This window comes from Ostrea edulis, chromosome 6, assembly GCF_947568905.1.
Source record: "Ostrea edulis chromosome 6, xbOstEdul1.1, whole genome shotgun sequence".
NCBI lineage: Eukaryota > Metazoa > Mollusca > Bivalvia > Ostreida > Ostreidae > Ostrea > Ostrea edulis.
Genome location: NC_079169.1, coordinates 36,219,415 through 36,247,143, shown reverse-complemented (window position 1 = coordinate 36,247,143; position 27,729 = coordinate 36,219,415). Strand labels below are relative to the sequence as shown.

At 36.4% G+C, this 27,729-nt stretch overlaps 1 protein-coding gene across 3 annotated transcripts; it reads left to right on the top strand.

Moving 5' to 3' along the window:
- Window positions 1-123: 123 nt before the first annotated feature.
- On the top strand, window positions 124-15,523 carry LOC125645798 (uncharacterized). 3 transcript variants are annotated; one of them, XM_056139508.1, is made up of 8 exons: window positions 153-275; window positions 663-1,728; window positions 4,101-4,200; window positions 4,381-4,721; window positions 5,650-9,174; window positions 9,958-10,109; window positions 10,432-10,538; window positions 11,946-15,523. In XM_056139508.1, the coding sequence occupies exons 2-8, from the start codon at window positions 1,707-1,709 to the stop codon at window positions 12,067-12,069; spliced, it is 4,371 nt and encodes a 1,456-aa protein (XP_055995483.1). In that variant the 5' UTR covers window positions 153-275; window positions 663-1,706; the 3' UTR covers window positions 12,070-15,523. The 3 variants fall into 3 exon arrangements, with proteins under 3 accessions (XP_048727593.2, XP_055995483.1, XP_055995482.1); XM_048871636.2 differs by lacking the exon at window positions 4,101-4,200 and having other exon boundaries at window positions 124-275; XM_056139507.1 differs by lacking the exons at window positions 153-275; window positions 4,101-4,200; window positions 10,432-10,538; window positions 11,946-15,523 and having other exon boundaries at window positions 728-1,728; window positions 9,942-10,108.
- Window positions 15,524-27,729: the final 12,206 nt, after the last annotated feature.

Here is a 27,729-nt window from a genome sequence, read left to right as displayed (position 1 = left end):
TATCCTTACAAATTAATGCACAAAAAAAAATGTTTAAAAAAATTGCGCCAATGCACGACTTTTTGTATTTTCTCTAAAATGCGACCGCGCATTAATATTACTATTGCATTACGATTTGTCAACACATGCGCAATATTGCAGTCAGCCATTTTAATTTTAAACGATTAAAAATATAGAACTTTAGATATCAATCATTTATTACAGACAGGTCAGAGTACCATATTGAAGTACAAGTCAGTATGCATGAATAGGACTGAATGATTCACTAGAAAGAGGTAGGTCGCATCATTTCCCTGTGGCTGTTAGTTGTGATGTTGGGACACCTGTCGTACGGGTCAGCTCGCACAGTCTCGTGGTCTGTTGTTTTGGTTTCTTCAGCCGATTCGTGTACAAGTTTTACGACTTCTAACAATATTTTTGGAATGCGAATCTTTTCATTATCATTGAAACTAAATATTTGTGCACTTTAAGAATGTCTTCAACGAAGTCCGCGTTTACATTTTGCTGTCAAATAACCGCAGGCTGTTTCACTTCTGAAATTGGGTCATCCAGTTGTTATACAAAAGTAATGTGTAACAGCTGTTAATAACGGCAGTGACTGAGTATCTTGTAATTGATTATTTTATAATAGTTGTAATGGTTGTATTATTTTAATATTACAGCTTACCATCATCATGCAGAACTTTCTGAGCCTTGGTATTGGATAATCGAATCTAGTGCTTCTACAATGGACCCTTCAGGTGGAGGACGAAATGTTATGCCTCATGATTCAGGGCTGTATGGCCAACAGACAGCACTGGCCAGTGCAGGGATTTACAATCCAATGATGATGAGTAATTCTGGCTCTAATGTGGAGGGGTTATCGGTGCAGTGTGATATTGTAAATTCTCCAGTGAATGTCCTGCCCTCTATGGGAACGTTCATAGGTCAGCCCACTTATTCTAACTGTCTGACAATGCAAGGGCAACAGTCTCCACATATTGCAAGATTAGGAATGCAAAATATCTCTGCTTACCCCAACATAGCCCAGAGTGTTTGTGTTCCTTCAAATAACACACTACCAAGTTTTGGACATTGCTTTTTAACCCCTTCTTTTAATCAACAACAAACCCATCTGCCTCAACAACTGTTTAACACAAATCAAGAGAGAATTTCGAGTGGATTTCATGTCTTATCACACCAGATTCCAAGTATGGCTGTTCCTGTGTCATCAGCTGCAAATTCAGTTCAAACTCCGAGTAGTGCTATGATAGATACTAGTGCTTATATTCCAAAACCCAGCATTAATCAAAGCATTTGTGCTCCATTTTCCAGTCCAGAGTGTTTGTTAAGTCCAAATGTTTACAATGTGATCTCAAGTACTCCACAGAAAGCATATCCTCAACAGAAATCTTGTGAGTCAATTGAGGAAAATGTTGTTTCTTCAACATGTGAGAGTTTGACTTCCTCTTTGGTACCATTGTCACCTGCAGTGGATGTTATATCTCAAAACACGACTGACCTGATGAAAGGCATAGATCAGAGTACGAATTTGAAATCAAGTGAAAGAGTGACGGAGCATTTAACTGTGGTGGGGGATGCTGAAATTGCAAGTGACAAAGTTAAAGAACAGATATCTGATCCTAAAGTAGATCAGACTCAAAATCTTTTCAAAGAAGAAAAATCTCAGGTTGTGGTCCCTTTGGGCTGGAAGAGAGAGAAAAAAGATGGTGCTATTGTATATATTAGGTATGCAATGAGAGGATAAGTAACATAAGATAGCGTAAAATGGAAGGTAACTTAGCACTTTTACAATGAGAAAACCATTGTCAACCAAGGCACAGCCAACATCAACATTAGAGTTGTTGAAAACCTTCTTCTCTGTCTTCTTCTGTCCTCTCTGTTAAACCTTTAAAGATAGTTGATGTCCAATATAAATGAAAAAACTTTTTATCCTGTCAGCAAAACCTTTCAAAATTGGTGATGTCTGCTTTGAAGTTTGAACGCCTTGTCAATCCAGATGTCCAAGAAAATTTAGTGAGAATTTATTTGATAAAAAGCATAAAATGAAACTGTTTTGATATTCAGAGTCCCATCCTAACAGCTGTTTTTGATATACACACTTCAGGATCATAGTTGTTTTGCATCATCACATTTTATTACTTTGACATTTCACACTAACAGTTGAGATGACACTCCACTTCGCTTGAAAACAAAATGTAGCACACTATGATGATTTGCACTCAAAACAAGTGTCATCTGGCTGCCTGTTGTATCCTTCTGTCTGTCTCGCCTTTAATACATCTTGTAACTGTGTAAGGTGAAGTTTTAACTTTTATCATGTTTATTCTTTGTTAACCAACCTAATTGGAACTTGTAAGAGGTTAGGGTACAGTTTCTTAAGGGGCGAGATCAAAAGATCGATGTCGGATAAAAATCTGAATTCATATAGTAAGGGGGAGGGGGATAAAACCTCCCGTACATTTGTCATCCGATATCTATTACACTTTATTGGGGAAAAAACAAAAAAGAAAGAAAAATAAGTGACTGTTAAAAACCACATAATAATATTACATTTTAATGAACATTTAGTAGTTTTAATGTACACTTTCATTTGTGAATAAACAGAAGAAAAGGTATACAGAGTGTTATTTGTATTCTCGTATGTTTTTACTTGTTCAAAGATTAGTTTCAACATTCATCATAACTAGTTTTCAAGGGGGGTGGGGGGTCTTGGTGAAAACTATGTGAATTTAGTTTTTTGTCAGACATTGAACTTTTGATCTCGCCCCTAAATGGGCACATTAATACAGATAGGTTTAAAAGTAGTCCAGGATACATACTCCAACCATATTTGTCTGGCTATGTGAATTTTTCTATGTTGTGGTGATATTTGTGTAACCTTTATCAACCTCAAGTCTCAAAATACTGACAATTAAAATTTTTTACTCACTTGATCCTGTTTACATTGATAATGTGGCCAATATATTGCACACTGAACAGATATGGAATGTAATGACAAGCTGTGTATAGATAGTTTATTACAACAAATGAGCTCACATAGAACATCGTTTTACATCATGATATTATATGCTCACATATGCAGGGCTATAATTTGTGGTTTTAAAGCCATTTATCAATAAGAACAGTTAGCATTTACAAAGAAAAAACATGTATGTGAATACATAAAAACAGAAGATACATGTATACCAGGTATGTCAAATCTGTGTATTTAAATATCAAATTGGCTACATTTTAAATTTTAGTGAATTCGTTAGTCTACATTTAAACTTGAATACATGGGTATATGATACATCAGTGTGATACCTGTGACTTGATATTAGATATATAGGAGATCCTCTCTATTCAGTCATTATATTTTATCAACACATTTCAATTGATGAACAAAGTAACTTGCAAAAATACAATGAACATGCCCTCACATACCAATACCTGTAGGCAATATGTGTGTTCTCCTGAACCTCTAGTTTATGATGTATATATATATATATATATATATGATATAATAATTATATATAATGTATGTATATTTATTCGACAAAGTGTATGTAGGTTATCTCCTCCTGATTATCAGAATCACATCTTCAAAGTACAGTTATATTGTTGAATATATATAGAACTTCGCTAGCATGGTTAGTAACCATAATTACAGTAACTGTACAATTTATGTCCATTTTATCTAGTCAGAAATCTGTCTGTTAAGTTCATTTGGTATGAGGTGATTTAACTGCAGTGGAAAAAGTGAAAATTTGCATAACGGAATTGTCACTGCCTAGATTATCATATTTTTCATTATAGTTGATCACCTCAGGTACCCAATAAACTAGACAGTGATTCCTTAAATATATATTTGAAATGAAAATATAAAATCGACATAATCAAAAATACTGCCCAATAGCAATAGAATTACACATGTAATTCCACATTGATTTCCACAGTCCCCGCCCACTGATGCCATTCATTTGCATGCAAGTGAAAATTTGCATCCAGTTGTGTATATGGGGAAATTAACACATCGGAGCTACAAAGTGTTATCACTGAGAATTCTGACAGAAATGGAAGTAAAATATCAATATATAAGAAGTTGATAATCATTGCAGAATTGAAAATACATGTCGAGGGTATGACCTGCAGCACTTCACCACAGCACGAGGGTATGAACTGCCGCACTTCACGGCAGCACGTAGCAAGCTTCATGAAGTATGCTGGCTTTAACCCTCATGTATTTTCAAAAATAAAATTCATTTCTTGAGTAAATATGATAAAGTTACCATTATGTGTGTGTGTATGGTACCCAATCTTGGATTCAAGTATAAAGATAACTGTGTTCGGTGTTAATGTGATGTTATTCTGAAACATTTCTGATTCATTTCGTTTCAGTCCAAGTAATGTGTCGTTGTGTTCAGTGGAAGAGGTCACTCAATATTTACTGTCAGACTCCACATGTAAGTGTGGACTGGAGTGTCCGGTGATAGTCAATAAGACATTTAACTTTGACATATCAGTGGAGTCGAAGTCTTGGCGCCTGGAACAAACAAAGTCGTCAGAAGATCTGATGAATCTCTGTAACCATCGACGTAAAATCATCAGCATGGCTACATTCCACAATTCCACACTGACTGCTTCCGAAGAAGTGACAAGTCCTGTAACCCACAATTCCACACTGACTGCTTCCGAAGAAGTGGCAAGTCATGTTACCCACAGCTCCAAGTCAACAGACAGTAAGTTGAAAAACCGGATAAAATTTACGATATTGCCAATAATTTATTTACTGTACAGTTCTGTTCCAATGAAAAGGATGTAGACTAGTTTTCCAAAAAGTATACAGTCTCGTATGAATTCTGGAACGGGATGAACTAGTGAAATGTGTTACATAATATCTAGGTGTTGGTTAACTTGAGCTTGTCAACTCATGTGATTGAAACCATGGCCCCAGGGTTTAATGGCAGGGCCACGAGAGAGGTTTAAAAAAACAAATTGTCATAAGGCCAAAATAGAAAATGTTTGTTTCAGGTCGCCCTACCGACCCTAAATATATCCACCGACCCTATTAATTTTTTTCAATATTCCGATTTCAATTTATCAATGTACGAACTATTACCCAAAATGTCAAGACATTTATTGTAAATGTATATATATCAAAACTCAATCACATACTGTGTATTGTGTAAATCAAACATTGTGCTCTGAACCCATTTTTTATCTATTAAACACATTGTATAACAACTTTAACTATCAAAATTTCATTGATTCGAAGGCACATATTAATTTTCTATTTTTTTTTAAATTTAAAAAAAAAAAAAAAAAAAAAACCTACCTACCGACCCTTTTTTAAAATCAGAGGCGACCTGAAACAAACATATTTTTTTTTTGGCCTAATGAAGATTCAAGTTTGTTCAAGCCATGACCTTGTAGTTATAGAGGTTTTTAGAATTTACATGGAATTTGGGTATTTGTATAGAAAAAGTTATCTTCTCAAGAAGCACAAGGGTTCAATTTATCAAATTGATATAGCATACTTATAAAAGTGTAAATTTGAGTTTGTTTACTCTTTAATTAACAAGGCAAGATTGATAAAATGTAACTGTCTATATCAGTGATGTGGCCTCTTGTTTGATAACATCTTTAATGCATGTATTTGATTTGCAGAAGGAAAGACCAAGAAGAAACGAAATCGACCTAGTAATTTTGGCACTCCCTATGACAGAGTCCGTGTGGCTGACCTGATTGCAGAGAGAGACAGACTGAGATCGGAGGAGGAAATTCTGGCTAGACAAACCTCTCAAGATTCCAGTATAGGTTCACTTGGTGTTCAGGCCCCACTTGACCAGGGAAAATCGCCATCTCCTCTCAACTCAAAGTCAGGCCTAATGTCTCCAACATTACCTCCTTCAAACACTGTTCAGCCTCTGATACAGGCTGTTTCAGATACAGGACAAATTTATCCACAGCATTTATCCTCCATGCAGTCAGCTGGTATTTTACCCGAGACATATACACAAACAATGACTGATGCAATGAATGCAAAAAGCAGCAGTATTCAGTTACCTATTCAGTCTCCAGCATACTACAGCACAGGGAATATTCACTCCCAACAAGTTGGAAATCTCCCTCCATTAGGAAGCCCTCCCATAGGACCCCAGAGTTTTAACATGTTTTCACATGTTGGCTTTGGAATACCGTACATGGACAAGAGAGGTAACTCTTCCTATCCCATGCCCTACACCAAACCTTCAATGTATAGATTCACAAATCCTGCACTGTCAGACCTCATTGATCCCGCTTCATGGTCAGAAAAGAAGAAAACAAGATCCAAAAAACCACGAGTGAAGAAAGATAAAAAGAAAACTACATCAGTGTTTGAGAGCAACACTCCACCCCCAAATGTGGATGTGAGTGTGCTCAAAGATCAAGGGCATGGACCCATACCCAAGGTCAAATGTTCTTCTCCCTCCAGTCAGTTTCTTGAAAATACCACAGGGTTTCTATCTGATCAGACAATTATGTCTAAGAGCTCTCTAGCTTCTGGTTCCCGGGATTCCAAAGACAACCCCAGCACACCAAGAGTTTCCGGTGCTTATCCTATTCCATCTTCACCCACATTTGGAAATGCCAGCGACAATCTTGACATTAGTGCTAATGTGGTGGTTCACACTTCGCAACCTGAGAGACCTGATCTAAGTATCTCGATCTCGGACACTACCATGAGAGCTTTGTCCATGAGTGATAACACTTTCACTGAAGACCGGTGCCATTCGCTGTCGCCAAGTGACTCCAATGGAGAGTGTTTAGCAGAGACTATGATGCCAACTTCCATTGTTCATCACACTGGAAAAACGGAGATTCCCAAGGTAGAAGTCAAAGTGTCGGATACCACCAAAACATCAGATATAGCAAATCTTCAAACTTTGCCAATGCAGACGCCAAGCAATAATAATTCTAAGCAGAGTGATGGGACAGTATTACCCAATTTCAGCACTATACAACAGTTATTAGGTTATAATATTTCTAATCAGTTTCCTGCCAGCAAAATGTTGTCTGCAGCAGCTCGAGCTCAAATGGCACAAAAGACTGTACTGCCAACAGAACTGAATAGCATTCAAGTAACCCAACAATTGCTTTCATCATTTCAGAAGACTTTTATGGATAAACCTGGAGCCATAGTAACAAGTGAACAGGAGGCACTGAAACTTCTTGCCCAAAATGCAACAGTAGTCTCTTCACCTTTGTCAGAAACTTTACCAGAGTCTCAGCATAGTAACGCAAATCCTGGAGGTGTAAAAGTAGCAAATACAAATTCTACATTTTCTGTGGATTCCCAAATCCCAAGTGTAATGTTGCAACCGGGATCACAACCACAAATTAGTATAGCAGTCTCAAATGTCCTCACTGTTATGAATACTACCCAGCAAACATCACAGATCCTAAATTCCCATAATGCACCACTGCTTAGTACACAAACGACACCTATTGTGTCTGCACAATTGTTTTCTCATCAGCCTGGTGTAGTGAGTTCCCAGTCTGGCCATATAGCAGTATCACAACCTACTGTGGTGCACACTCAAAGTGCTCAGCTTGCAGGAACCCAGCAAACTCCTATTATTTACACCCAGGCCACATCAATACTTACAACTCAGACTACACCAATTATACACACGCAGACTACACCAATTATCAACACACAGGCAACTTCAATCATGAACAATCAGAATTCACCATTCCTGTCTGCTGTTGGAAATATTAATCAAAATGCTGTTATGTTTCCAAATCCAGCTTTGAACTGTGCACAGAATAATTCAGTGTTTAACCCAGTGATGAATCCTTCCTCCCTGATGATGCCAGGAAACCTGACTTATGCACCAGATCAATGCATGCCTGCTAACTTTAACTTTAGTGGAGTTGGAAATCAGCAAATTGTGGGAAATAACTCTAATGTTTGCATCAAACCTTTGGGGCAATTTATCAATATGGATACGAATCAGATAAAGCAGGCATTACCAACGCAGTCCTGTGATCTCTCTCAGGGCAATCTGCAGCCAGGAATACAGAACCCTCCAGGTCAACTACTGGTCTTACCAAACCTCCAAATGCCTCTTGTTCAAGTGTTTGGCAATGGCCAGAAAAATGGAGCAGCTGACATCAATTCTGTCCTATCACAGCTTCAGACAAATTTAGCACCCATGTTTAATGCACAACAAGTTTGGAACAACCTCACAACAGGGAGCAACTTAACTGCCATGCAGCTACAAACTCTGCAACTGCAGCAGCAGCTTCTGCAACAAATTCAGCAACTTCAGGGCATGCAGTCTCTGATTAGCCAGTTTAGTGCTAATGACGGGAGTAAGCTTCCTCCACATTTCCAAATGGAGGTGGACAGGAAGGACAGCAATGCATTGTCGATGGTCACCATGGTCAATGATGTCTCCACCACAACACAATCGCCTCCCTTACAGAGTCAGGAAAATGATGAAGACCCCAACTTAGAATTGAGTTCAGAGGTTACAAGTACACATGCTGGAAATACTGAATCAGAAAATGTGGACAGCACTGAAAGTGAGGCATCACAGAGTGCAGAAACAGAGGTCAAGAGGTCAGACACTGAGATGTATGTGGACTCTGAAGTATCTTCAGAGAAGGAGTCTGAGAGGCAACAAGCAGCACTAGAAAATATGGCTGTGGTAGATGAAGATATGGAGAGTTCAGATACCCAGCATTCAAGTATGGAACAAGAAAGTGACAGTGTTTCCACGAGATTCTCAAAGAAATATGATGAACAATATTCACAACAGTGTACAGATGGAGGTGATATGAGAATTAACAGTAGCACAGAGACAAAGATAGAAACAGTGCATCCAAATGAAACCGATTCTGACACTAGCATAATCACCGAAACGTTTGGTAAAGAGAGGTTAAAACGTAACAAAAGAGAGAGTGTTGCAGAAGTAGAATGTGCTTTCGAGAAGAAAAATGATGAAGACACTGAAAAGAAAGTCATTAGTTACAAGGAACAGAATGTTTTCATTAGCGATGACTGTGTGTGTGTACCGGACTCCAGTCAGACGGGGGAGAACTGCGGTAAACAGTCCTTTGATACCCCATGGGTGACCAGCAGTACAAAGCATTCCAAAAACATAGCAGAATCCATGACTGATTCCCAAACTGCTAGGCGAGAAGGTATAATGAACTGTAAATTTTAAACTGCTAGGCGAGAAGGTATAATGAACTGTAAATTTTAAATTGCTAGGCGAGAAGGTATAATGAACTGTAAATTTTAAACTGCTAGGCGAGAAGGTATAATGAACTGTAAATTTTAAATTGCTAGGCGAGAAGGTACAATGAACTGTAAATTTTAAACTGCTAGGCGAGAAGGTATAATGAACTGTAAATTTTAAATAATTTTATGGTATTTTGCTATTTTATTTTGTGAATGCCTGTGTGCACACTATAAACAAACTGTTATTGTATCCAAGAAGTATTTGTGAGATTCGCAAGCACCACTTTCAGATAAATATTTCTCACTGCGAAGCAATCATTATGTTAAATCTTTAGGAGCATATGTAGGCTTACTCTGAAATATAACTTAATGCAAACTCATTTACCATTTATTAATGATTCATGAGTATAACTGTAATATGCATATTCTTGTACCATTAGTGATCTGTGGGGGAAAAAATTAGTTTACAGTATTCGTTTGGATTATTCCGGACGTCTAGGTCCCTGAATGTCCATCTGTTGGCATGGTTACTCCCCTTCAACCATCAGATGGATCAGGAAAGATTTGCATCTTGTAGTCAGGAAACATGTCCAACTCATTTTCACAATGCTTCATAAAATATTCCCATCAAACAATGGCCATGCAAGGGGGCCATAGCATTTTATGAACACATTTTTGTTTCATTTGAAAAATTTTATTCGTGGTACAATATGTATATGACGAGCAGTTGTTGTTCATTTTAGAGGATACCAACTTACCTAAAGGTATTAACGGAGGGGTGACTTTCATTGAAGGAGACCTGATTTGGGGACAAATCAGGGGGTTTCCTTCCTGGCCTGGGAAGGTGGTACCACCATGTGAAGTCATAGACCCGGAACCACTGGAAATGGGAAAGGTATGAGTAAGGTTTAAGTATTGGAAACCACAGGTTCCTGCTGGTAAATAGATTGATATGATTTTAAAGTCTCTCTCTCCTAATACATGTCCTTTATCTTGTTTGGCCAAAATCCAATATTTGCTGTTCTACATGTATTAAATATTGTGATGCTCTATCATATGATAGTACAGTTTAGAATGCTGACTTGAATTCAATTTTCATAGGGTGATCTGATTTCTTTAACACCATTAGTTCTTATTAATGCAACTAGTGATATGCAAGAAATTTAGCTTGTAGAATGCAGAAATTGATAAGCAATGTGCATGTATGTATATTTCAGATCTGGGTCAAATGGTACGGTGATCACACCTTTACCCAGGTGGAGCAGGACAAATTGAAATCCCTGGTGGATGGACTGAAGGCTCACCAAAGGCAAAAAAACAGGAAGTAATGTATTTACTTTAGATTCTTCTGCTATTTAACCAAGATGTGATTCAGGTGAACTTAACTTATAATTAACATGTAATATGGTGAACAATGTCCAGGTGTCAGTATTTCACATTGTATGCCCCCGCCATGAAGTGAGCGGGGCATGCAATGTTATCCCCTTTTGTCGGTCACTGCACCATTCTGTCATTCCGTCAAAGTTCAGGGTTCCAACTTTGACTAAATACCTTTGGGGCCAAGTGGGCCCCTGAATAAAAAATCTTTTTAGCCCACATGAAATTTTAGTAGCCCACACATATGAAATTGAATAATATGTTTTTTTTTACAAGAAAAAAGAAACATCAGGTCACATTACAATTTAATTAAAAAATTAGAATATCAATATTCAAATTCTGTTTCCATTTCCGTAATTGTTTCAAACACCTCTCTTTCTCTCTCTCCCTCTCTCTCATTTCATTATCATAGCAAAAATATCAAAGTTCATGGATTTCACGATCTTTGCGGCGTCTGACTTCAACACACCCTTCAAATTTTTTATGTGATTTCAAAAGTTCTCAGCGTCACAACGCTGTCAAGTTTATAACTCGGGGAAGCTGTCATAATGATTGGACCTTTCGTGTCGTGTTTTGTATACACAGCACATGCCATCCCCATTTCGCCGTCATCGAGCCATATTCTCCCCTTTTTTTTCCACTTTGAAAAACAGACGCTTTCCTTTCATTTGAAGTAACCCTTATGTTGTTCAACTTCTTCTGGTTTACGTTTTGGAAGGTTTGATACATCAGGAATGTCTTGCAAAGTGGCAAAATCTCAAACGGAAATTGAACTTCATTTATATTAGGACTCAGATGGGTCGGAAAGAAAAATGTTCATCGGACAATTACGGTCACCAAGTGGGCGATGAGAACGGAAATTTTGGTTCCCCACAAGCAAAGTTTAGTTGCCAATGCGAGTGGGCAAGTGGTAATTTTTAACCCTGTAGTTAGTTTTCCAGACTTTTTTACATCACCAAAGTTATTGCCTTATTGAAACAATCAATAGCTTTTAGTCAAACATCAGTACAGAGAGATGCATTTAAGATTAGAACAAGTAGCGTACGTCTTGAGATTTTAGGGCATTAAGATTAGAACTAGTAGCCTACGTCTTGAGATTTTATAGCATTAATGATAGTTAAAAGGTCACCAACATCCTTTATAATGGCTTTGCTATAGTGTCACCAGTAAAATTCAATGTACAACCACAAAACCAGCTTTAACGTCCTAAAATCAGAAGGCAAGACTCCTTTAGTGATCCCCAATTTGAAGATCAGCCTCCAAAAAAGAGGTTCCTTACTCAGTTGTCTCCCTGCCATGAGGCTTGTTCTGCAGAATGTCAGTTCCTGTGTTACATATACTTGTTTTTATTCAGAGGAAGGAAGATGAATTCAAATCTTGAGGCTGCAATAAAAGAGGCCTTGGCTGATTTAGGACAAATAACCGCCAGCAGTATCAACAGTAGAGGAAAGACAAGTAAAAAGAATCGAGTGAGATAGCAGAATTCAAAGGCTGTAGATATTGAGAAGAAATCGGAATCTTGTGTGTCACAACTCTGAATGAAGTTGAATAAGGAGAGAAAACTGGTCTTTATTAGATTTGTGTTATAGGGTAATGGTTCTTGGAGACTTTACTTTAATGATGAACATTATCATAGAAGACATTCTGTGACTCATTGTGTGGTGATTTTCATTTTGAATCAGTTTTTATAGACTGTAAAAGTGGTTATTTATGCATGGGGGGGAATTTATGCGGTCACGTAGTAAGCGCGTAAATTTCCCCCATGTGTATAGTTATAAATATTTGATATAATATATATATTCAGTTACCGTATATTTTTCCTCCACGCATAATGTTTGACACAGAAAAACGCGTACTTAACCCCCAGCGTAAATAACCACTATTACAGTATTTCAAAATGGAGCACATTTTAGCTCGCCGGGACGTGTTTGGAGAGCTATTGTCATGACCTTGAAGTTGGTATCTGCTTCACACTTTATGGGGAAAATTTTAACTTGGGCTTTATCTTTTGAACCAAGGGGGATAGGACATTGATATTTTAAATATAGATGCCTCATGACTAGGCCTTTCATTTGGTACCAAAATTTGTAAACTTTACCTTGGACTTTGACTTACTTTTCAAAGATCTTAATCTTGGCTTCATCTTTATCCAAGGAGGATTGAGATAAGTAGAGCCATGCTTCCCGGTGAGCTACAGTGTCTTCCAACAACTCGTTATTAGTTTATTGTTTAAAGGAAATAACTCTGAGGATTAGATTTTAAAAAAGACAAATGTTTGGGGTGCAATTTAAGAATACATGTAACATAATGACAGTTGGCTACTTAAAAGTTTCTTTTCATTGTTGTTATCAAAAGGAGTCTTCTCGGATCCCTTCATCTATGCACGTGTGTAGTTTACATGTAGACTATGTAAGAATGCCAAAATGATGATATGAGCAATGTCTCTTTCGATGACATGCTTGAAATGATGCATAATATGTCCTAGATGTACTCGACAGGCAGTGTTGTTTTTTACTTGCATATCATCTCTGTACTTCAGTCTTATATCCAGTCCAACAAACATTCAAAATATTGGAAGAAATGTTAAGAAAACTTCAAAGTCATATTGTCTGAACTAGATGAAAAACAACATTGTTTTGTATTTTTGGGTAATATACCATACCATGTTGTACCTAATGCAAAATATTGATGAGCTAAGGATTGTTTTCCTAATGGTCAATTTTAAATATCTTAAAAAATTTTGGTTGGCTGGAGGTGAAATAGATCTGGGAAATTCTAGGTCCTTGATGACCTTTGGCTGTGATATGTCTGTGAAAATGGCTCTGTACAGATTAAAGTTTGAATATATTTTGCATATTGGTATCATAAAAAGATGTGATGTATGTGTACATATTACAGCAATTTTTTTTACACCCCACACAAAGTTTTGGGGAGGGGGTATAATGGAATCATCCTGTCTGTCCATAGACATTTTTCATTCAGAGATTTTCGCTGGGGATATATTTTTACCCAGATTTTGTGGAAATGTTTAACATCATGTATTTTCAGATTGATTTACTCAATTTAGAAGAAATTTTCTATTTTCAGATTTAGAAAATGATTTTCTGTACATTCTGTCAGTAATATCAGAGATCGCAATTCCTCAAATCTTGTATTATCTCGCAAACCATGGTACTTTGGCAGAAATGCACATTGTTTTGATTTAAATTACATTTACTATTTTGATAATCAAAGATGTAAAGTTCAAACCTTCTAAACCCTAGCAACAACACAATTGAAATATAATAACATTTTCATAAAATATATCATTTCAAAGTAAAATGAAAGTGTAGTTTCAAACAGCGACACATGACCCAAAGTCAGTCAAGTAGGCGAGATTTTGGCAAATGTTTACGATTTGCCTATTTTATAAGTAAATGTATATGCTGTATGGTATATTTATTAATCATTAAATTATTTCAAAACTTGTTAAGTTCAATTCCAATTTATAATAGATATAATTAGATTTATCATTCAAATGAATAGAATTTATCAGTGGGTGACCATCCATTATATATTTTAGCTGTAAACACATCACCATAGGAGTTGCATATGTAGAGATGGGTTGAAATTAGTCCTGTTAGGCTTTTCTTTATTGTTAATTTCATGTAGATTTTTTTTGGTCTTTTTTTTTTTCTTCATTGTAAGGTTTATGAAATTGTTCCAGCAGGTAGTGTATGAATACATCTACACAGAAACATTTTATTCTCTGGAAAGCACTTCTTCACTGAATCAACATAGACAAATGCCATGCACTTCAATGTTTTTTCCATATATTGTAAATAGAATTTCATATAGCATTTACTAGTTGTAGAAACTCATCCGTTGTTTTTCCGTATTGAAAATACTACATCTTCAGTACTACTTTTTATGTGCCATGCTTAATATATATTCTATACTGACTATACATGTGTTGTATAGAGTGCTTATCTATATATACATTATACACAGGAGCCTTGTGTTGACCATGGGGTATGTTGTCATTTTTCTGAATATATTATACATTACGTTAAAACCTGTCTTGTTTTTACTGTGTTGTCTTTTGTTTTGGCTCAAGGCTGTTGTTATCATTTTTTTAGAAATACATTGTACTGTCTTGATTAACAACTTTCAAAGAGAAAGTGAAAATAAATGTTGACGATAAATTGCTAATATATGCAATGAAAGTTCATTTCCCATTTGTTTAAAGCTACAGCAAAATTAATCATCACAGAACAAAATCACGTGCATCTTTAGGGGGTATGTTTGAGATGCTTATTCTGTGTGCTGTTTATTTTAAAGCATCATGATAGAGGCTTTTGCTGCATCTAATGCAAGTTATACTGCAGTTGGTGGTGTTACCAGTGTAAGAAAAGACAACTCTTGTCATATTACATATAAGTGCAATTTGTTGCTCTTAACTAGAATTCTTTCATAGAAGTGAAATTCTTATCATTAAATATGAACTAGACTACTTTAAGTAGAGTTTATTTATGTTACAAGTAGTAGAAATTCATCAATTCATATTTTTCTTTGATTTAGCAGAAAGACACATTTCATGCATTTCTTCAATAAATCTGTGGCAATGTCCTAATAGACATATATGTTGCAATGTTTAGCTTTTTTGTTTTGAGATGTTGGTTTCCTCACGGTACAGGAGAGTAATATACTCATTTCTGTTATACATACACATAGAAGTACCTCAGGAATGACCCATCAGATAACAAGTTTGTTGACTGTTGTCTTGGTTACCAGATGTAATGGTGGGCTGGTTCCTAGATCTGTTTCTTTGTGTTGCCAAGGAAAATATAAGTGCTTACTATTGTTGTTAATATAGGTACAATGTTAAAGAAATGAACATTTTAAGGTTTGTGCAAATTTTACTTTTTAGCATATTAAAATCATAATATATTGCTTTCTCGTTACCATGCTTTATTTACTTTATTATGTTTTATATTTTTGATTGGGTCAGTATACAGGATCCAAATTAATCAGGAGTTTGAGCATAAGAGAAAGAAATGAGAGAGGTTCATGATCAGAAACAGGTTGAACTTTGTACCACCAATATGGTGAACATTGTATGATAAATGTAAACTGTCTCTATATCTCTAAATTAAGGATTATCTCCCTCATGCATAGGTCTTATCCTTGGACGAATTTGGCTCCACTTTTTTGGAACGCTGGTTTTGGCTGTATTGAGCTCTAAAACTTCATAGTTATTTCGGATTTCGGTTGAGCATCACTGAGGAGACATTATTTGTCGAAATGCGCATCTGGTGCATCAAAATTGGTACCGTATAAGTTTTACATCTTGAGAAATGAAGGAGGACATTGCTTGTCCGAAGTTATTTTCCCTAAAAGTGTTGCACTTCCCAAGTGGAAAGTTTTGTCTTCCTAGACTGATGTTAAGACTCGTGAAAAACTTGACATGGAAGCAGGACTGTCTGAAATCAACAACGATTGGTATTGCATGTATTAAGAAATGAAAAGTGAACATGTCACGTAATTTGTCAATTTCACCCATTAAACCAAGGGCTTTTGTGAAAAATTGCTCTTGAAAAACAAAATCCCATTCTTAGCTTTTCTGATCACCTTCTGATCCCTCTGTCTCAATACTTTACACAGGTTTTTGCTTCTTCAGAACCATTCAGCCAATTTCAACTAAACTTCCCATAAACCATATTTGGCTAAAGGGGATTTCAAATATACATGTAGTGTCGTACCCTTTACAAAGAGGATAAACTCGAGAAATTATGGTTCTGTCTTAAAAACCATCTCAAGAACCACTGGGTCGAAAAATATAGGGAAAAAATCTTTTGAAATCAACAGGGCCTTGATATGACATATTCATGTGCAAGCATCCTTGGGTAATGCAGATTCAAGTTCATGATTGCAGTAGGTAGGTTGGCCCCCACGATAGAAGATCAAACTTTTATATTGGAATATAAAAGGTAAAACTTTAAAATCTTTATCTCCAGGGCCATGATTAGTCATATTAATAACCTAGTATCCTCGGTGCCTCTTCAAAATTTTGAATAATTCAGTCAATGGAAAATGATTCAGTTATGTTATTGCAAATATGTACAATGGTATTACTTATGCCTGCTACCCCTCCTGGGACAAAGGCCACCGACAAGAGATCTCCAGGTGTCTCTACCCTGGGTCTTCCGTTCAATCAGTGTCCAGTTATATTCCATTTTCTTGGTGTCGGCATCGAGAACTCGTCGCGTCAGTGTTTTTCGGCCGGCCTCTGTTTCTCTTTCCTTGGGAATTCCAGGCCGGCGTTTGTCTTGTAATGTTTGACGCTGGTTTACAGAGTGTGTGCCTAATCCACCTCCAGCGTCGCCCTAAAATCTCGTCCTCTGCAGGGAGTTGGTTGGTTTGTTGCCAATGGTCTTTGTTGCTGATAGTTTTCGGCCAGCGGATTTGGAGCATCCTTCTCAGACAAGAATTTATAAAGGTCTGGACCCTTTTGACTGTTGTCATTCAGTTTTCAGCTCCGTAGAGAAGAGCTGTTCTTCGGTTGTAGGAATGCTGCTCTGGCTTTTCCTAATCTAGCTCTCACATCAGCATCGGTTCCACCCAGTTTGTCGATGACACTTCAAAAGTATGTGAAAGACTCCGCCTTTTCTAGTATCTCTTCTTCCATCTTGACTGGTTCGCTGCTGATGGTGTTAATGCAGAATCATTGAGCAGTCCTTGGAATATAATTCGCCGCTCTATATCAACTTTGTGGATAATGAGAAGGATTTCGATAGCCTGGACAGGAAAACTCTCTGGAACCTACTCCGATACAATGGTATTAAGGCAAATGATATTTTCTCAAAGAGTTTTCCATGTACTAAAGGAGTTAGACAAGGCGAAAACCTGTCCCCTTTTTTATTAGCTCACCTGAGCTGAAAGCTCAAGTGAGCTTTTCTGATCGCCTGTTATCTGTCTGTAAACTTTTTACATCTTCGACTTCTTCAGAACCACTGGACCAATTTCTATTAAACTTGGCAAAAAGCATCATTGGGTGAAGGGCTTTCAAGTTTGTTCAAATGAAGGACCATATCTCCTTCAAAGGGGAAATTATCATAAAAATGCAAAAATAGGGTGGGGTCATTTAATACTCTTCTCAAGAACCACTGGGTCAGAAAAGCTGAAATTTACATGAAAGCTTCCTGACATAGTACAGATTCATTCAAGTTTGTTAAAAGCATGACCCTTAGGGGTAGGATGGGGCCACAATGGCGGATCAAAGTTTTACATACAAACATAGTAAAAATCTTCTCAACAACCACCGGGCCAGGAAAGTACAAATTTACATGAAAGCTTCCTGACATAGTGCAGATTCAAAATTCTAAAGAGGATTTACAGTACCAACTAGATAGTTTTGTGAATAATGCTCATTTTTGGCACTTGAAAATTGATGAAGGAAAAACTAAGGTCATGGTTTTTGTTATGGGAGACAAGCATTCGATTTAACGTTTGTATAGAACTGTTCTAACACTGATATTGTAAATAATTTTCAGTATTTAGGCGTATTATTTTCAAGAATGGGCGTTTCAGAGTCATGTTAAATATTGATATGACTAAGGTATGAAAGCTATGTACCGTGTAATTTCTAAATGTAGAAACCATAATATACCATTTAATTGTCAATAAGACTTATCTGATAAAATTATTTCACTAATATCATTATATATAGCTGTGAAATGGTTTTCAAACAGATATAGTTGAGGAATTACATTTGAGATTTTGTAAATATATTTTGAACTCTACTCCAAATTATATGGTGTATGGAGAATTAGGAAGATATCCCTTGGCTTAGAATATAAAAGTACGAATGACTACGTTCTGGGCAAAATTGGTATATTCTATCAAATTGTGTTCTAAAGCATACTATCTTATATATAAAATAACCTGCACATCTTGGATGAAATGTATTAAAAAATATTCTTGAAGAATGTGGACTATCCTATATTTGGTTGACTCATACATTCCCTAGTGTAAAATTGGTAACGAAATATACTGTTTATAAAATATTGTATGATCAGTTTGTACAGAAATGTCAGAGCGATAATTCTAATTCGCCTTGAGCAATCAGCTATAGAATTTTCAAAACAATACTGAGTTTAAAAAGTTGCACCTCCCAAACAAAAATAGTATGTAAATAACAGAAACTGGTAGATAGCATGGTATTCCACGATGTGAACGAAAATGCACACTTTACGACTTAGATGGAATTGGAGCTGAATATCACTAGCTTTTAAAATGTAGTAATGTTGATAAAATTCTGTTTTTACCTGAAATATATCGCGTTTAAAATTCTAATATATTTACAAATAATAACCTCATTCACCCAATGGATAAAATTTTGTTGTTAAAATTATGTAAATTCATAAGTTATATCAAGGACAGAGTCCAACCCCCAGGTTGATTAAGAGGTTTACTAATTGTGTATGTGCTGATTTGTATATGTATATACGATGAACATTGTTTCTCTTCCTCCGTGATCAGAGAACACGCCGTGGAGCGTCACCCTTAGCTAGCGAAGTAGCAGACCGTGCAGGATCAAAGTTTTACATGGGTTCTTTAACAATCTTATGATTGGTCACGATCACAGCCAGCCATCCCCTGTGATACGTGTATTAGCATGCAAGCATCCTCAGATAGTTCAAATTCAGGGGTAGGGGGTAAGATGTATGGAGCGCCAAATTAACACAAACTCAAATAATTGAAGATATCTTCAATTATTTGAAGTTATCATCAATTCAATTATTGCTCTCTTTAATTGAATTAATGCGTGCATTAAATCAATTGTTGCTCTCATCAAATGAATTAATGCGCGCATCAATTCAATTATTGATCTCATCAATTGATTTAATGCGCGCATTATATCAATTATTGCTAATTTCAATTGAATTGTTGATATCATTAATTCATTTGAAGAGATCATTAATTCAATTAAAGCCCGCATCAATTCAATATGAATTGATGATATCTTCAAATAATTGAAGACATCTTCAATTATTTAAGTTTATGTTAATTTGGCGCTCCATAAGGATGGACTCTCAATAGGGTTTCAAAGTTTTTAATAAAAATAGATTTAAAAAAAAAAATTCAAGAGCAGCAGAGTCAGAATTAATCATACCAACATACAAGCATTGTCGGGTCGTGCAGATTCAACATACAAGCATTGTCGGGTCGTGCAGATTCAACATACAAGCATTGTCGGGTCGTGCAGATTCAACATACAAGCATTGTCGGGTCGTGCAGATTCAACATACAAGCATTGTCGGGTCGTGCAGATTCAACATACAAGGATTGTCGGGTCGTGCAGATTCAACATACAAGGATTGTCGGGTCGTGCAGATTCAACGGGGTAGTGCAGATTCAACATACAAGCATTGTCGGGTCGTGCAGATTCAACATACAAGCATTGTCGGGTCGTGCAGATTCAACATACAAGCATTGATTCATTTTTCTTCAAATTAGTACCGCTGGGGAAGGTTTAGGTTACATTAGGAGAACTCTTAATCTTTTTTTTTTTAAGGATTATGGGGTTAGACCAGAATCTGGGATAAATTTTTACATATTTGGCATCCCTATTTTGCGTAGAAATCACACCCCCATTTGACTTAAAGTGGGGTCATAATATGGATTCAAACTGTTTACGGGAATAAAGAGGTTAATTAAATTTTTAAAAAAAATCTTTTTCAGAAGGACAGTAGGACCAGTTTGACTCAGGTGAGCACTGTGGCCCATGGATCTCTTGTAATTGAGGTTTGCTTAACATTCTCTAAAAGATTGATTGTGTTTTTGAATTTTGTTTTAGTGGTGTATATTTTGAATTTTGCAAATTGCAAGAATGCGGATAAGTTCTAAATTGTCATTTTTGTGATATCCAACTGTAAATTCAAATCCAATCTATATTTCTTGTAACTCTACATGCATGCCAAGCGTATTATTTCTAAACCCCGAATCACGGTTTCAAATCATGGAATGGACGTTTTTTTTTGTTTTACACTAATAATTCACTGTGTAACATATTTAGTGATTACGGTTTTTTTTAAATCACACGAAAACCATCAGTTTGAAACAATTTGTAATTATTTATATGTTTGTAAAATGTGTTATGATATCATATTTATAATGTATTGAACAGTTTGCATTTATGTTGCGGACTTTGTTAAGTTTAAAGAGAGCACTTTATGAAAATATCAGTTCAATGGGTCAGGTGGACGAAGAAATCAACCCTTTATTTAGAGTTCACATTAAATGGGATAATCTGTTTAAAATATTTGTCTGAAATTTATGTAAAGACATGAATTGGAGTCTAATGGATACAGAATCTTTTTAAGTCTGCGCCTGTTAAAGGTCAGCGGATACGTACTTTTACTGTTTGAGAACAACAGCTCGTTAAAGCGGTATTAAAATGACCTGGTAAATACATGACTGTCTTTTCTTCTTACAGAGAAATCAATATTAAACTCCAGTCTTTCATAGATAAACAAACATAAAACACTGATTTATGCTTGGAAACTCTCAGTGTAAAGTTTAGTGATGCTACATAATCAGAGTTTATTCCGGTACCAAGGAGAGGGTTACGTAGTGCTTTATACATATACTTAGGATCCAGCATCTTGCGCCCTACCCAACCCTTTTTAATGACGTGTAGCAATTGATATTAGATAGTATTATCATGCAGAAATTAATGTCAATCTTTTACAGAAATACTAAACCTAAAATGTACATGTACGTCATATTTTTGTCAGAACTCAGTAGTTACAAGGGGCTTCGCACCCCCCACCCCGAAGGGCTTTATCCACTGGAGACTTCAAGGCAGCCCTTAGCTTTTTACCCCCCTTACCCTCCCCCCTTTCCTTTCAGAAATTTCTGGATCCGCCACTGATTATAGTTCTTGCTTGTACATCACATAAAAACCGATTTTTTTTTTATGTTTGACTAAATCTGTCCCCCTTCTTTGTATTTATTTTCCCTATTCGGAATTCCCTGTTGCTTGTGATGTTGTACTAGTTTTAAATATTACCGGTTGTTAATTATTTTTCAGGTGTAGGTAAACACGAGTTCTCTGTAATTAGTGAACCCAATTTTGATTTGAAATGAAAAGAGGTTGATAAATTGGTTTGGAAGTAGACATCGAAAACGTTTTCTGGACGTTTTGTGGAGATAGGTGATTACTGGAACACGTGACAATGAATCGGTAGATATCGATATACCATGGTCTGATATAGTTAGCTTTCCCGGGAATAGAGGCTTACTCTGGATGATCATTGATTTGCTATGCAAGTCCGGGTATTAAAATAGAAAGATATGAAAAACGCTTGTTGAGTTTTAATCACCAGTTTTCTCTCTCTCTCTCTCTCTCTCTCTCTCTCTCTCTCTCTCAGGGAGGAGGGGGGTTGGCTTGCCTGCGAAGATCCACTCCTATGAACTATTTGCGGTTTGTGCTATTCGTGGAGACGGATATATTGTGTAGCTTACTTAGAGTTATATCTCGTAGCTCTAAATCTGTAATTTGTAAATGTGCCATTATGACAGTTTTGTATATAACTTTAACCATAGTCATTGGTAAAATTAAAACTAAGTTTAAAATTTTATTGAAATAAAGATTTCGGTTCTATTGAATATATACACATTTGGCATCATATAGAAATCGGGGGGTTTTTTTTTACGGGAAGACAATAATGCAATGTTGCTTCATTCAGAGCCTCTGGATAGGTTAAACACGAATATTAATAACAAAAGTTTATAAACCTTATTACGAGGGCTGTTCGATATGTAATGTGTATTGTACGGTATCTCAAAAACATTCGACTCAAATAGTGAAATGAACATTACATACCTTCAATGTATTCTCCGCGGTTTGAAATACATAATTTCAATCTCTGAAATGCGTCACGGTATGCTGATTTAGGTAGACCTCTGAGGCACTGACTGATGCAAGGGCTTGTCAGGACTTATAACGACGACCAGATAAGGACTTTTTAAGTTTTGGAAAAAAGGAAAAAGTCGCATGGGGCTAGATCTGGAGAGTATGGTGGGTGTGGCAAGACGGTAACCTCAGGCCTAAATTTCGCAGCCATTCACCGGCAGTGGTGACGTCTCCATATGAGTGAAATATTCTCGAGAGGGACGTTAAACAATATTTAATCAATCAATCTCCTACTTCAAAAATTGCTTCACAAGCTCAGATGTATGTGATGGAGCATCATCATAAAGTAGGCGAACATGCCTAAGTCCTGACACGGGGCGTCGTTTATGATAATATTTCTTGAGCTTCTCTTAGTATAACATCTCGGTAATACCGACCTGTAACACTTTTGCCCTTCGGCACCGGAATTTGTACGGCTATACCATCACATAAGAAGAATATGCAATAAAGAACCTTCTTTTTTGCTTATTGTTCTTTTGGCAACTACAGGCCTTCTACCGTGTTTAGTTAGCCATATTTTGTTTCCAATTTTTCTTACTGGTTCGAAATAGTGAACCCATGTTTCGTCACCAGTAACAATGTTTGGCAATTGTCTTTGATTGAATTTTGGAAACATTTTGAGCAATTGCTTAGCGATTTGTACTCGTACCCGTTTTTGGTCATCTGTCAATATATGTGGTATCCATCTGGCAGAAATCTTTCGTACTTTCAAAATACGCTTCAAAATGAAATGCACCCGCGATAGCGATATACCAACAGCTTTGGCAATTTCACGAATCGTGTATCTGTCATCACTTTCAATTATTTCCCTGACTTTTGAGACATTTGCCTTGCCTGTTGCAGTCACAGGTCGGCCAGATTTTGCTGCATCTCTGACGGACTCTGTGCCAGTCAAAAAACTTTTTCTCCACCTACGAACTGTCTCATAAGATACCTTAATTATCAGACCCATAAACTTCCCCCAATTCAGTAAAAATCTGCATTACCGATTGACCGAGTTTTGTGCGAACTTTTATATAGCTCTAATTTCCTCAATATTCTCAACCCATTTCCCAACCATTTTTACAACAGTGGTCATCGACTGCATGCTCTATTGAAATGACTATAACTTTAAAACTATGTGGAGCTGAAGGCTCGTGTTTATACCGTTGGAAAGGTATTGAATAGAGCTATTCAAGAATATCATCATCCATGAAATTGTGCAAAGCATTATCGCGCTGTGATACAATACACATTACACATCGAACAACCCTCGTATTTTCTGTCATTGAAATAATAAATCACAATTTTGCAACAAAAATGTTCGACACCAAAATGACAGCTAGTATTGCTTCAAGGAAGTGAGACAAGCGGTTTTCAGAGAGTGCACACTTCCGCTGAGGCTCCCCAATCTGTCAGTGACTGCTGCTGTTCTCGCTCAAAGATCTCTTTCTATGAAAGGTCAAGTTACCAAATCAAATTTGTCCACTTTCTATCAGAATTATGTAACTTATTTGACGAGATTTTTTATTATGTTCCGCAAAGAATTACTGAAGAGAAACAAGGAGTGTCCGTCGTCTCACAACATTTTTTGCCATCTTGGAGCCATGCAAAAACTCCATGTATCCGGACTCGGTTTACTTGTAATCAAACACGAGGTTAGTTTGCTCAAAAAGTGGAATCTTTGTATGATGTTAATACATTGATATGATATGTATGAACAATCTAGCAGGCGTGCAAACCTTCGATCTCCTAGCAACATTTCCAAATGTGTTTCCCTGTAACCTTGTCCTTCCATCAATAAGAATTAGATTTTCATACAGGAGTGTGTCTCCGCTTTTTGGAAATATTAAATATATGTACATTCGAAATGGTGAACATAAGCAATTTGGAATGTTCCTACTAGTGTCCATGACCTCTTTACCCTGTAAACCGTCCAGATCTTTGTGTACAAAGTACTTATATACACAAAGCACCCCACTGTAAACCGTCCAGATATCTGTTTACAAAGTACTTATATACACAAAGCACCCCACTGTAAACCGTCCAGATCCCTGTGTACAAAGTACTCATACACACAAAGCACTCCTGTAAACCGTCCAGATCCCTGTGTACAAAGTACTTATATACACAAAGCACTCCTGTAAACCGTCCAGATCCCTGTGTACAAAGTACTTATATACACAAAGCACCCCAATGTAAACCGTCCAGATCCCTGTGTACAAAGTACTTATATACACAAAGCACCGCACTGTAAACCGTCCAGATCTCTGTGTACAAAGTACTCATACACAAAGCACCCCTGTAAACCGTCCAGATCTCTGTGTACAAAGTACTCATATACACAAAGCACTCCTGTAAACCGTCCAGATCCCTGTGTACAAAGTACTTATATACACAAAGCACCCCTGTAAACCGTCCAGATCCCTGTGTACAAAGTACTTATATACACAAAGCACCCCTGTAAACCGTCCAGATCCCTGTGTACAAAGTACTCATACACACAAAGCACCCCTGTAAACCGTCCAGATGCAGGCATCAATTCTTTTAAAGAGAGCAACAATTCAATTAAAGAGATCATTAATTCAATTGTGGATATGTTGAATTGAAGATATCTTTAATTATATAGTTGCTCTCTCTAAAAGAATTATTGTTCTCTTCAAATGAATAAAAAATATCATTAATTCAATTGAAGAGAGCAATAATTGAATTAATGCGCGCATTAAATCAATTATTGCTCTCATCAAATGAATTAATGCGCACATTAATTCAATTAATGCTCTCATCAATTGATTTAATGCGCGCATTATATCAATTAGTGCTCTCTTCAATTGAATTGTAGCGCGCATCAATTCAATTGTTGATATCATTAATTCATTTGAAGAAATCATTAATTCAATTAAAACGCGCATCAATTCAGCTGAAGAATTAATGCTATCATCAATTCAATTAATGCGCGCAATAATTCAGAATTGAAGATATCATTAATTATTTGAAGAGATCTTTAATCAAATTGTTGCGCGCATCAAATGAATTGATGATATCTTCAATTATTTGAGTTTATGTTAATTTGGCGCTCCATATAGGTTAGAAAACTTTGAGCTCTTTAACATTCAAACAAATCGGTTAAATGATATTGTCCTTGGTCACTCCAGGAACAAAGGCGTCTTTAACCACCCACCCACCCACCCACCCCCTCACACACACATACACACACACACTATCTTTTTTCTTTTTGCCGAATGTTTAGATTTAGATCAATTTTACCAAATTAAAATATTGATATCTATGTAGAGTTTTTTCGTTAAGGGTTTTCGCTTTTTTGACTAGTAAAAAGCAGACCATAGATCTAATTTCAGATTGTATAGTGTATTGGAATGAGACAAGGAGGTTGAAAAACAACAACTTAAGACATATCTGTTCAAGGCAGAAATGTTTTGCAGTTTCTGATATCTTGGCGTTCTGAGAGTCCGACATGATTGGCAATTTCGCAGGAATTACGTTTCAGAAAAAGTACACATATAATGATTACGTAGATATTCTTGCGCGCCATCTAGCGTAAATTCAAATAATGTCTGTATTTCTTTTGCACACCATTTAACGTCAAGTTATTTAGAGTTGTAAAATACAAATAGTACATGTTAACTATAGATCAGAGTCTTTCATTATATAGTTAATCAATCGTAAAACATTATTTATCATGCAGATATTTAAGTTTTATTTGTTAAGTATAGTCTAGAGTTATGAAATAGAGATGAAGACATAAATTGTATTACTTGATATTTCATACTTACTTCAAAAGCATTTCTGACCGCCAATTTACACTACAGTTTATGATTTTAGCTTTCCCAATAAATGTTGTTTTGGTTCCCTTTAAAAGATGCTTTATAATTCATAAATTGCAAAAATTTTATTATTCAGGAAAAAGAGATGTGTTCATGAAACATCGTGTTCTTCAACGAGATCAAATTATCAATTGTGGCGACCTCAACAAACACAAGTGACCCTCACCCTGTTTATATGTATCTGGCCTTGACCTTTCCGTTCAGCAAGCATGAAACATATATCTTGTATAGTTCAAAGGATAAAGTTGGGCAATACAAAAAGACCGATATACAGACAGCTTAAACACAATATAACCCCACCCCTATCCCCCACCACCGATCTTCGATCTTGGGAGCGTAAAAACGTAACCAGTTTACAAATGTCCATGAAAAGAATGAGTTAACAAAATAATGCACTGCACATGTCAGATTAATAGCGGTATTCGATAAGGCATGGACTTTACCAACGTTACAATATTCACATCAAGTGGGCTCCGTTCGGCATTATATAATGTTGAATTTTCAGTAGAAAATCCAACAAAAGACATCGTAATCTTTTTTAAAGCGTAAAAGAAAAGATTTTTTTAAAGATTGGCAAAACTTTTATTGAATGAATTTTATAGCTTGAATGCAATACAAAAATGCTACGGTTTACCGGTACATGACGTGTAATAAATAACCACTGTTTTGTAAAGTTGCACTTCCCCGTTATACTGTACATAACTATGGCCAATACCCCGTTATCTAAATTGTTATTCAGTGTCACTCTGTAATATTACCCTCTGGCGATCCGAGCTTACGTTTTTTGTAATGAGAAGATATACGACCAGGACAGAACACGGTCTGCTGTTTGACTCCAAGGCAACGGGCATTGATGCGGCGGTGGACCAAGTTAACCTATTATTATAGATATAAAGGAAGGAGTCTTTTTCCTTTATTCTTTTATTCCTAGTTTTGCATCAATCAGGGCAATAAATTTTACATATGAAATGATGTGGGTTTTGAATGACTTTGTATGGTGAATAGCACTGGCGCTGTTTTCTTGATATTTAGTATTCCAAAGTTTACGCCAGTCGATTTGCCAACTGCTTTGACTTACTGCATAAAGAATTGCAACGTGATCCAGTTTTGTTTCCAAGTTCCTTTATCAAGCTTCGACTCTGCATTTGTAGCCATAATGTCAAAAGAATGCTCAAGTATCAACAGGCTATTGTAAATGTAACTCTTAGACATCGAACCGATTGATTTTAACAACACGGTCGTATATCAAGTAACACCGCGGGCTTTTATCTACTGATAACTTTTCGATCCAGCTTGCTTAAAATTAAGAAATAAATGTAAACATGAATACAGAAATACGTAAATAATCTAACCTG

What these genes read in the sequence shown, in the direction of transcription:
- LOC125645798 (XM_048871636.2), top strand. Translation starts at nt 728, where the DNA reads ATGGACCCTTCAGGTGGAGGACGAAATGTTATGCCTCATGATTCAGGG. An exon ending in CCAAACTGCTAGGCGAGAAG is followed by an intron (nt 9,175 to 9,957) that starts GTATAATGAACT and finishes TGTTCATTTTAG; the next exon opens with AGGATACCAACTTACCTAAA. An exon ending in CAAAGGCAAAAAAACAGGAA is followed by an intron (nt 10,539 to 11,945) that starts GTAATGTATTTA and finishes GTTTTTATTCAG; the next exon opens with AGGAAGGAAGATGAATTCAA.